Source organism: Nicotiana tabacum, chromosome 3 (assembly GCF_000715075.1).
Source record: "Nicotiana tabacum cultivar K326 chromosome 3, ASM71507v2, whole genome shotgun sequence".
In the NCBI taxonomy this organism is placed as follows: Eukaryota; Viridiplantae; Streptophyta; class Magnoliopsida; order Solanales; family Solanaceae; genus Nicotiana; species Nicotiana tabacum.
The window spans coordinates 84,929,777-84,942,124 of NC_134082.1; the positions used below are offsets into that span (position 1 = coordinate 84,929,777).

The 12,348-nt window shown below is 36.5% G+C and overlaps 1 protein-coding gene across 2 annotated transcripts; it reads right to left on the reverse strand.

Annotated features, from left to right (window-relative positions):
* Positions 1-809: 809 nt before the first annotated feature.
* On the reverse strand, positions 810-6,003 carry LOC107796541 (UDP-glucose 6-dehydrogenase 3-like). Of its 2 annotated transcripts, NM_001325621.1 has the most exon segments (3): positions 822-1,053; positions 1,055-2,501; positions 5,697-5,759. In NM_001325621.1, coding segments are annotated over 2 exon segments (1,575 nt in total). In that variant the 5' UTR covers positions 2,486-2,501; positions 5,697-5,759; the 3' UTR covers positions 822-909.
* Positions 6,004-12,348: the final 6,345 nt, after the last annotated feature.

Sequence of the window (12,348 nt, forward strand, 5' to 3'; positions counted from 1 at the left end):
AACAACAACGAACCACAAAGTGGGGTCTGGGGAGGGTAGTATGTACGTAGACTTTTCTTTACCCCTACCCCATAGGGCAGAAAGGCTGTTTCCGATTGAGTTCTTGGATTCAGTGCATTTCCTGGAATTCTGTCTGAAGCCATAATGGATTGGCTCGCACATCATTACCAAGATTTATGATGATATTCGCGGCCTTTTCTTGAATTGTGCTTCTCTCAATTTCCTGGAATTCTGCAACTACAATGATCAGCAACTTTCTGCCATCAACCCTTCTTTCTTTGCTGGTGAATCCATAATCTTCTTTTCATGATTCAAAACGGGCATTTTAACAATTAATGATGTTATTATAGTCCTTCCTATACAGAAGACAATTAACATGTATTTTTCATTCTCAGATGCCTTTTAGTGTGATACCAATCTTCCAGTCAAGAAAGTTCAGAATTTCTTGCTCTATACTTAGTTTTGTGTTACAAAGACAAAAACATACCCTTCTTTTTGGATATAAGCAAGTTTCTATTATGAAACTTTTCTTGATCATAAATTTATTTTGGCCTATGTAAATATTCTGGGAACTACGACAATATAATTCCAATAATTACATAGTTTCTGGTCTCTCTACATCATTAACTTTTTGAGAGTCCGGAGACATTTGTTGAGTGAATGTGAATTATTATATATTTATGCACATCAACCAGGCTCAGATGAAATATGTCACACGAGAGGGACACCAAATTCATACCCACTCCACGAAAAAAACATTGTCTGGTGCAAAACTTAATAACCTTTATGAATCGAACAAGCAAATCCTCTGACAAGACAAGTAAGTGATAGAAATGGTATCATCAAATAAAATACAAAAGAAACATTGAACAGCGTACTGGCGGGTCTGGTAGTGACAATGATTGTCCCTCAGCCTACATGGGATAAAACAAAACAGAACTGAACATGGTAAAAAAAGAATATAGTAAGAATCCCAGCTGACTGCCTCATATAACTAATATCTTTGATATCCGAACAAAGCCACTCGAGCCAAGTTATGCAATTAAGCGACAGCAGGCATGTCCTTGAGCCAGGCATCCAGCGGTTTACCAATTGAGTAGACTATAAACCCGATCTCTCTAAGCTTCTCCATGTCCACAACGTTCCTACCATCAAAAATAAAAGCGGGTTTTTGCATGTTGTCATATATCTTCTGATAATCAAGAGTCTTAAATTCATCCCACTCTGTAAGGATGCAGACAGCATGGGCATCCTTTGTTGCTGTGTAGGCATCCCAAACAACGCTGACTTGTTTCACGGTTGTTGGACTCATTGGCTGAAGGTGAAGAGGATGATCCCAATCGAACTTGTTCATTGAGAGGTCTCTCTGAATTTGGTCCTCATTCACCTGAGGGTCATATATGCTCAACTTAGCCTTGTCCCCCAACAGTCCCTTGCAAACATCAATTGCAGGGGTCTCTCGAGTATCACCAGTATCCTTCTTGAAAGCAAAACCTAGAACGGCAACTTTCTTGCCTGATACTGTGTTGAACATGGAGGCAACCACGCGGTTGACAAAACGAGTTTTCTGATAGTCATTGATCTTGATAACCTGTTTCCAGTATTCAGCCACCTCTGGAAGACCATTGCACTCACAAATGTAAACCAGATTCAGAATATCCTTCTGGAAGCAAGAGCCACCAAAACCAACACTAGCATTAAGGAACTTGGGACCAATCCTCGAGTCCTTTCCAACAGCATATGCCACCTGTGAGACATTTGCTCCAGTAGCCTCACAAAGAGCTGACATGGCATTCACAGAAGAGATTCTTTGTGCCAAAAATGCATTGGCAGCCAATTTTGAGAGCTCAGCAGACCACAAATTGGTGGTGAGGATGCGGTCTTCAGGGACCCATTGGGCATACACATCCTTCAATGCTTGGATAGCCTTCTGACCACCTGGAGTTTCCCGACCTCCGATCAGGACCCTGTCAGGTTTGAAAAGGTCTTCGATTGCGGTCCCTTCTGCAAGAAACTCAGGGTTTGAGAGGATCTGGAAGTTAATGCCCTTGCTGTTGTGGGTCAAAATCTTTTCGATTGCCTCGGCAGTTTTAACTGGAACAGTTGATTTCTCAACAACTATCTTGTCAGATTTTGAAACATCTGCTATCATGCGAGCAGCACTCTCCCAATAAGTTAAATCTGCAGCCTTGCCTGCACCAAGACCCCTTGTCTTGGTAGGAGTGTTCACTGAAACAAAAACGATATCAGCCTCCCGCACATGTTTCTCGACATCTGTGCTGAAGAAGAGGTTCCTGCCTCGGCATTCCTTGACTACATCCTCGAGGCCTGGCTCATAGATGGGGAGCTGGTCGCTGTTCCAGGCTGTGATGCGAGGCACAGAAATATCAACAACAGCCACTTCAATAGAAGGGCACTTGAGTGCTATGACAGCCATGGTGGGCCCCCCAACATATCCAGCACCTATACAGCAAATCTTCACCATTTTCCTTCGTTCCAAACTGCAAAAGACAAAAGTTCATGACTTTGAGTACTTTTGAGGCTGGACTTCTCACAACATAAAGGCAAATTCATAATGTAAGGAGCAATATGCACAAAACTGAAATGCATTTATAGAGGAACAAAATGGATCCAAATAGTGTGTGCACTTGGTAGATTTACTAATTGCGTTTTATATCGCCCTTCACTGACCCTATTCAGCAAACACTTGTCCTCCTACAGTGACATCCACAATAAAAACTGATTGCATATGAATAGTAACAGCTAAATACCAACCACAAGATCCACATTCTTAACATCTAAATGTAATACTACCTAATATTAGAGTAGGCTTTCATGTATTTCAGTACTGCAAATTATTATAAAATTTAGTCAAAGAAAGAGTACCCACAGAATGACATTAACCAAAACACTAGGTGATTTTCTCCTATCTGTTCAAGCCTTGATGGAAAAAATTACCTGGTGGGAGGTAGGAGGCGGTATGAAGGCAGAAAACTAGAATGAAAAGTCTGTATATTTGATGAGCCTCCAATGGAGTTTATATACAAAGGAAGTAACCAATTGTGCTAAGCTAACTCCTAGAAGGTAGGAAAATATAACCAGTACAAAAAATAAATTAACCGTAAAAGCTAAAATCCAGTGGATACTAAACTGTAGCCTAAAGTTACTGAACAAAGACCCATTCAAACCTAACAGCAGTAGTACATGCGCTATTAGTTTTTAGCTGTTCAACATACAACGCGTAACTTGGGAAGCATGCGTTGGAAGGCCAGCTTGGACAATGGTTTGGTGAGTGGATCCGCAAGTTGATCAGCAGAGTGGATATGCGATATGCGGACTAGGCCACTGTGGACTTGGTTATGAACAAAGTGAAGATCAACCTCAAGGTGCTTCATTTTTGTATGATGTACTGGATTCTCAGCAATGTAAGTGACCCCAAGGTTATCACAAAGTATTGTAGGAGCAGCAGAGAGCGTCACATGAAGATCTTTGAGCAAGTGTGTGATCCAGTTTGTTGACAAGGCAAAAGCAACGGCACGATACTCTGCCTCAGTGGAGGAGCGAGAGACAGTAGGTTGCTTACGAGAACACCAGGAGATAGGCGTCGTGCCTAGATAAACAATATAACCAGAGATGGAGCGGCGATAATTGATATCACCTGCCCAATCGGCATCAACATATGTATACAGAGAGCGGTTGAAGGTTGTGGGGAAATACGAATACCATGCTGGGATGTTTCTTTAAGATACCGAAGGATCCGTTTAACTGCCTTCCAGTGAATCACGGAGGGAGAGGTGTTGAACTGAGTTAGCTTGTTTACCCAATAGGTGATGTCAGGTCGGGTAAACGAAAGGTACTGAAGCTTACCAAGCTCAGATCTGTACTCTTTGCCTTTGCTTCAAAGTGGTTATGGGAACGTGAGCGACACACATTTGCTGTATGGCCAAAGTGGTCACATAGTTGACAGCGAACCCGTGGGTTGAACAAATTGGTTAGGAAAGTTGCGCCAGTGGGGATTAGCATTTTGATTGGACTGCCTATTTGGGGTACGTCAGTTGTTGTTATTGTTTGGTGGGCGTCAATTGTTGCGTGAAGTTGGTGAAGAATTCGTGACGCGTTGAGCAACAGCTGCTATGACTTGTGTGGTAGTTTTCTTAAGGTCCTCATGTTTGAGAAATATCTCATGATCAAGGAGCTTGTCAAGAAGTTCCTCATAGCTGGTTGCAGAGTCGCGTGCCCGTATGGCTGCGGAGATCTCACGAAACTCTGGGCCGAGTCCGCTCAGTATTTTCACCACAAGTTCTTCATTAGCAACAGGAGAACCTGCTGTGGCAAGTTCATCAGAGAGAGATCGAATCTCTCGCAGGTATTCAACAATCGATTTGGTGTCTTTGGGGACCCGACTGAGATGGTGATGGAGACTAAAGATGCGAGTTTGCGATTTGTTCGCAAAGGAAGTATGGAGTTGATCCCATGGCAGATTTAGAGTTGGCTGCAGAGACGACAGTGGATGCAATGGTGGCATCAACAGAGGCCATTAGAGCATTTTGGATCAGTTTATCTTGACGAAACCAATCCTTATACTCCGAGTTGGGCGTCTCAGGGCTGTTGGTGGTCACTGTTGTCGGAGGAGATGGCGTAGAGCCATCAAGATGACCATAGAGGTCATGACCATGGAGTAGCATGGCAATTTGGGCCTTCCATGTAGTGAAATTATGGCTGCCAGACAATTTAATGGGCAACTGAGATGATGGGTTGAATTGGATTAAATGTTTGAACACAGTGGTGTTGTCAGCATTAGCAACTACACAGCAACTGGTGTAGAGGAACCCATTTTTGCAGAGGAAAAAAAGAGAGGATCTTGGATAGTTTACTCGTTAAGTGTTGCTTTGGCTCTCAGACCATATGAAGGCAGAAAACTAGAAAGAAAAGTTTGTATATTTGATGAGCCTCCAATGGAGTTTATATACAAAGGAAGTAACCAATTGTGCTAAGCTAACTCCTAGAAGGTAGGAAAATATAACCAGTACAAAAAATAAATTAATTGTAAAAGCTAAAATCCAGTGGATACTAAACTGTAGCCTAAAGTTACTGAACAAAGACCCATTCAAACCTAACAGCAGTAGTACATGCGCTATTAGGTGGAACTAGTCAAGGTACGCAAGCTGACCCGGACATCACAGTTATAAAACAATACACGTATTGTCACTTTCTATTCATTGATCAGATATGCACCAATGAACATGGAATTCGGAGGAAAGGTGCGAACTTCATTAATTCAACACAGAAAACAACGGCATTCCATAAGTACTTACATCAACTAATCATGATCTTGACCGGATCTAAAACAAAAACAGTCAGATTCAAAGTCTACCTCTTGCTCTGAGCTAAAATTCAACTGATATTAGCAAAGATCAATTCTTATTACAAATCCACTAATGAATGATCGAAGCAGACACTAGATCTCTACAGATACGAAAGATTATAGATCAAAACTAAGAAGACCGACAATTAAGCAATGTCATTATCCAGACGAAAAAAAAAAGCTTTGTTTTCTCAACAGATTGTTAAGAATACACAAAATTCACACTTCTCGATCTACGAAATAAAAAAGAAATCTTTACGACAAACTGAATCAATAACAAATCAATGAAGCATATCATTACACATGATATGTGATTAACCAAGCATAATACCTGTAGTGTTACGAGAAGAGGGAGATGGATCTGCAAAAGAGGAGAGCAACTTTGATAATTAAGGAAGGAAAGAGTAACATGTGAGCTAAGAAGGCGGGGGACATCCTTAAATAGTCTGTTTCACCGGATCTTAGATCTAACCCAACGGCTGTAGTAAGAGAGGCTGCCGAGTCTTTTTCAAGGCAAATTGAGTAACAATACTAGTACTAAATAAATAATGTGTGTGTATATATTTCATACCTAATTAAATAGCAAGAGGTTAGGAAATCATAGGGCCCAAATTTTGTGACATTTCAGTTTGAACTTTCAACCATTTGTGATTTGACTATCCTTTTGGAATATGACAGGAAACGAAAATTATTTTTCAGGGATTTTTTGACTTTTTTCTTATCCAAAATAAGTGATTTTTCCATATTTCAAGAATGAATTTAATTATTTTTTTTCCTACATTGCCCTTTGAATAATTAATGTTGGAGTATGTGTTATGAGTGTTTATATGAAGAGATAGTAAAGGTTAATATGGTCAATTTCATTGCTAATTAATGTTAAAAGGTGAGTTTCTTAATATGTGTGAAAACAACCAAAAAATTACTTATTTTGGACCGGAGGGAGTAGTAATCTTATTCATTTTCTGGTATTTGGTACGCAAATTAAGGAAAATAACTTCTCAAGAGTATTTATAAATAATTTAGATACAATAAACATGAAGCCATAAACTTTCGAACCAACAACCTTCCGAACCCACAAATTTCACAAACTTCAAAACAGCTAAACTTTCGAAACCACGAACTTGCGAACCCGTAAACTTTATAATTTCTAAACCCGTAAACTTCCAAACACATAAACCTCCGAACTCATAACTTTGGAACTTGTAAAATTTCGAACCTGTAAATCGAAAGATGAAAAAACTAAAACTAAAAATATATTAAAAAAAATATTTTTTTTGGCGGGGTGGAGTTTGGCGGGGTGGTTGGTGCAGGAAAAAAAAGGAAATTTGAAATTACAAAAAAAAAAAAAAAGTTTAATTTTTTTTTTTGCAGGATGAGTGGTGACGTAAAAAAAATTTGAAATTTGAAAAAAAAAATCTTTTTGGAGAGAGGGAATGGAGTGGGTAGGTGTAGGGGTATGGGGTGGATTGGTGAGGGTGGGGAATAGGGTGGAAAGCTTGAGAAAGAGTTTTGGAAAATGTTTTCCCTTTTCTTGATAAGGAAAATATTTTCCTCTAATTGGAGAAAACTGAATTAATAAGGAAAATATTTTCTAAAATATTTAAGCCAACCAAACATGGAAAAATCGGAAAATATTTTCCGAAAATATTTTCCTTCCGACATTCTACAAATATCTTGATTTCTTAAACAACTAATAATACCACTCCAGCTTTAGGTTTAGTTCTTATACACAACTGATATAAATATTTGTTGCTCTATTGAATTATTTAAGGAATTCAAGGAAAAATATAAATGATTTGTTATAACTGATTAAATGATATTAATAGTATTAAAATATTTTATACTATGTCCATAACTTAGATCAATTATTCACGATTTAATCACTGACGTAGAGTGTTCAATGACTCGCATATACATTTGTCAATCACAGCAATATAGCATTTGTCATAGCAAGGTAAATTGTCGGGATTTATTCTGTGTGACTTTATATTTTATCTACCTTTTCGGACAAGAGAATACATTTTATGAAAATATATTATTTCTTTTTTTAAAAGAATTATTATAATTTTGGCAAGGCATATTCACGCTCTATAAAATATTTACCTCCTTTACTTGAATTTCTGAGTGGTTAACTGTATATTGATGATATGACTGATATTTTGGACCCGTTTGGTCATGAGTTTTGCCAAAATAAATTTGGAATTTATTTTCAAAACTTATATTTGGCCATAAATTTTGTCCACATTTTGGCAAAATTCCAAATCCCAAATCTCAAAATCACCCCAATTGCTGATTTTGGGCCAAAATCTTAAAGCTTGGGAATTATATAGAGCAAAAAACATAACTAGGCAAAATTATAGGAAAATTTTCGCTGATGTAGCAGCATTGGGTCTTTTACACATAAGGCAAGAAAATATTTATATTCCTAGCCAAAATCCTTTAAATATTGTACCTTAACTCATGCACCATTCATAGTTTCAGTTACCTACTTCTCCTTAATTAAGATAATTAGTCCTTAATCTTCATATTTCGTGTTCCATATATTCCATATGTCATCTATTGTTATATAAAGAGATGAGAAGCAACTAATGGGAAGCAAACAACTGAAATATCTCATCTTTTATATGTACATATATAATCAATAGTACAATATATATATTACGTATATTATACATATATATCCATCTTTTGTGCGTACATATGTACTCCTATATCTTCCATTTCACACCCATACTCGACACCCAAGAAGTATATCTAATCAAGTAAATTTTAATCAAGTATATAGTACATACCATTTTTATACCTAAACAAATTAAATAAGCAAAAATATACCATGTTGTTTGAAGATGAAGTACATACCATGTTTATGCCTAGACACAATTAAAATACATGGCATATTCTGTTTATTTGATTGCGTTTCGGTATAAAATTGTTATGTATTTTGTCTTCAAGTATGTGGTATATTCTATTTATTTTATTGTCCTTGATATAAAAATGGTATGTACGTTCTCTTCAACTTAGTTAACATTTACTTATGTTAGGTATAACAACAACAATAACAATAACAATAACAATAACAATAACAATAACAATAATAATAATAATAATAATAATAATAATAATAATAATAATAATATATATTATTTTGAAATATACATTATATTTTATTATGTTTGCATAGACTTGGAGAAGTTCGGAAAATATTTTATGTCAAATATATACAAAGTATATTCAGATTTCATCAAGAAATACATAAATATAATACATGGATCGAATATGTGCACTTTTTATAGGCCATATATACAAATTTATATAAAATACAACTTTAAAATATATATATAAAGAGAGAAGAAGCAGAGTGAAGGAGTGAAAAAACTCAAAAATAATGGTATCCCTTAATTCCTCATCACATAAATTTTAAAATATACTAAATTTGTAAAAAGATCTGCCATTTATGGAACAAAGAAGAAGTGATGTCATTAATAAAAATAATATTAAATAAAGGATCAGCTAGGTAAAAATCTTTTATTTTTCCAAAATAAAATTGGGAAATATGTTTTGAAAATATATGTCCAAACACATTTTTATCTTCAAACTAAACTTCACCCAAATCAAATTTTTCAAAACAAATTTGAAATCTATGGCCAAACGCTAACTTTATTATCATACCCGGGTAGCGGCGGAATCGCAAATGATACAATGAGTTCTTTCACCTTTTAAACTTTATCTCATCTTCTATCATTAATTATCACATCTAAGCGTGCTTTCAATTAATACATCAACAATAACAATAATAATCCAGTATAATTCTACTTAGTGGGGTCTGGAGAGAGTAGTGTGTACGCAAACCTTACCCCTACCCTGAGGTAGAGAGGCTGTTTCCAAACTTCCAATTAATACATTCGTATAAAATAATTCCCTAACATAAACAATGACAACTTCTACTATTGCGCTTCGTTTACAAGTTAATTAAGGGGCGGAGGGAATTTGTCAAAAATACCCTTGCAGAATAGTTGGAAATTTTTTGTATAAAAACTAGTAGAACAACAGAAATGTTATAAATATATTATATTATGGATGTTCATTTAGTACTCCGTTGTAAATAAGCTTCCTGAAGAAGCTTATCCATATGGGACTCCACCGTAAATATGTTTATCTATTTAGTACTCTATTGGAAATAAGCTTCCTGAAGAAGCTTATCACTTCGGTACCCGGTTATGAATAAATATTACCCCCGGTAGAAGATTATTCATACCGGGTATAATAAGCTTATCCTTTCAGTACCCAGTTATGGATAAACATTACCCCCGGTAGAAGATTATCCTTTCAGTACCCAGTTATGGATAAACATTACCCCCGGTAGAAGATTATCCATATCGGGTATAATAAGCTTATCCTTTCAGTACCCAGTTATGGATAAACATTACCCTCGGTAGAAAATTATCCATATCGGGTATAATAAGCTTATCCTTTCAGTACTCCGTTATGGATAAACATTGTTCTCAGTAGAAGATTATCCATATCTGGTATAGTAGCGGCTTACACAACAACTTCCTTTCTTCTATAAATAGAAGAGATTTCAGTTCATTATGTACATCAGTTTGAATTCGAATAATATATCAGTTTCTCTCTATACTTGTCTTTACTTTACAGTCTTTATTTTATAATACGTTATCAGCACGAGACTCTGACATCTCGAGCAAATACTTTGAAAGTATTAGAGGTAAGAATTTTCTTTTCCTAAATAATGTCAAATCTTTCTAAACTTGAATTTGTAGCCCTGGATATATCGGGCAAAAGCTACATGTCTTGGGTGCTTGATGCTGAAATTCATCTTGATGCGATGGGTCTGACAGACATCATCAAGGATAAAAATCAGGTATCAAACCAAGACCGTGCCAAAAGAAATGATATTCCTACGCCATCACCTTGATGAGGGTCTGAAAATGGAATATCTCACTATTAAAGATCCAGTCATACTGTGGAATAATTTGAAAGATAGATATGACCACCTGAAGATGGTTGTTCTTCCACAGACACGTTATGATTGGACTCATCTAAAGCTACAAGATTTTAAATCTATCGGTGAGTATAATTCTGCTATGTTCAGAATTTCCCAATTGAAATTATGTGGTGATAATATTACTGATCATGATATGTTGGAGAAAACTTTTACTACTTTTCATGCCTCGAATATGTTCCTGCAGCAGCAATATTGAGAGATGAGATTTAAAAAGTATTCTGAACTTATCTCACATCTTCTTATAGCAGAACAACATAATGGGCTATTAATGAAAAATCATGAAAGCCGACATATTGGTTCTTGTCCATTCCCTGAAGTGAATGAGACGAACTTCCACCAAGCTAAACGTGGAAGAGGTCGTGGCCCCAGTCTTGGTCATGGCCGTGGTCGGGGAAGAAACCCCAATTATGGTAATAATAATGCACCAAAGAAGCCTCCTCACCACCAGCAGTGGAAAAGGAAGGAACAAAAGCATGAAGCGGTGCAAGCGCCAAATGCAGAAAATGCATGCTATAGATGTGGAGGAAAAGGGCGCTGGTCACGTACCTGTCGTACGCCAAAGCACCTGGTTGAGCTTTATCAAGCCTCCCTGAAGAAGACAGAGAAAAATGCTGAAGCAAATTTTATTTCTGAAGATAATTTAGACTTCATGCATTTGGATGTAGCTGATTACTTTGCACTCCCAGAAGGAGAAACAAGTCATGTAATCGGTAGTGAATCTGTAGAAATGTAAATATTTTAATTTTTGTTGTTTGTAAAAGATAGTATGGTTATGTAATTGTTGTACATAAATAAAGGTTATGCTCTAATAATGATGTTTACTATAATATATTTTATTTATGTTACTTTGAAGAATATGGATAATCCTCAAATTATGTTTGGATCAAAGACAAATCATGAAGATATTTGTGTTATTGATAGTGGAACAACTCATGCCATATTCAACGATCAGAAATACTTTTCTTATTTGCATAAGGAAAAAACAAATGTTTCAACAATTTCTGGTAATATAAGTTTGATTGAAGGCTCCGGAAGAGCTATAATATTTCTGTCTAAGGGAACAAAACTTATTATAGACAATCATTGTTCTCCTCCAAGTCCCGAAGAAACTTGTTGAGTTTTATAGATATCCGCCGAAATGGATATCATGTTGAGACAATAAATGAAATGAACAGGGAATATCTTTGTATTACAAAGAATATTTCTGGCAAAAAATGCATTATAGAAAAGTTACCAACTTTATCTTCTGGCTTATACTATTCAAAAATTAGTACAATTGAAGCACACTCTATCGTAAACAAGAAGTTTACGGATTCAAAGACTTTTGTGCTTTGGCATGGCCGTTTAGGCCATCCCGGATCAATAATAATGAGACGAATTACTGAAAATTCGAGTGGGCATCCATTAAAGAACTTGAAGATTCTTACAAATGACGAATTTTCTTGTGATGCTTGTTATCAAGGAAAAATGATCACTAGACTATCACCAATGAAGGTTGGTATTGAATCCCCTGCCTTTTTAGAGCGTATACATGGGGATATATGTGGACCTATTCACCCACCAAGTGGGTTGTTTAGATATTTTATGGTCCTAATAGATGCATCTTCAAGATGGTCTCATGTATGCCTACTATCATCTCGCAACCTGGCGTTTGCAAAGCTATTAGCCCAAATAATTCGATTAAGGGCACAATTCCCAGATTATCCTATAAAGGCTATTCGCCTTGATAATGCTGGAGAATTCTCATCTCAAGCTTTTGATGATTATTGTCTATCCGTTGGGATAAAAGTTGAACATCCTGTAGCTTATGTTCATACTCAAAATGGTCTTGCAGAGTCATTTATTAAACGTCTGCAATTGATAGCAAGACCACTACTTATGAAAATAAAATTGTCCACTACTGCTTGAGGCCATGCTATCTTGCATGCAGCATCACTTATCCGCCTCAGACCGACACATT

Bases quoted from the DNA above. Each gene is read 5' to 3' on its own strand.
- LOC107796541 (XM_016619329.2), bottom strand. From the start codon at position 2,485: ATGGTGAAGATTTGCTGTATAGGTGCTGGATATGTTGGGGGGCCCACC.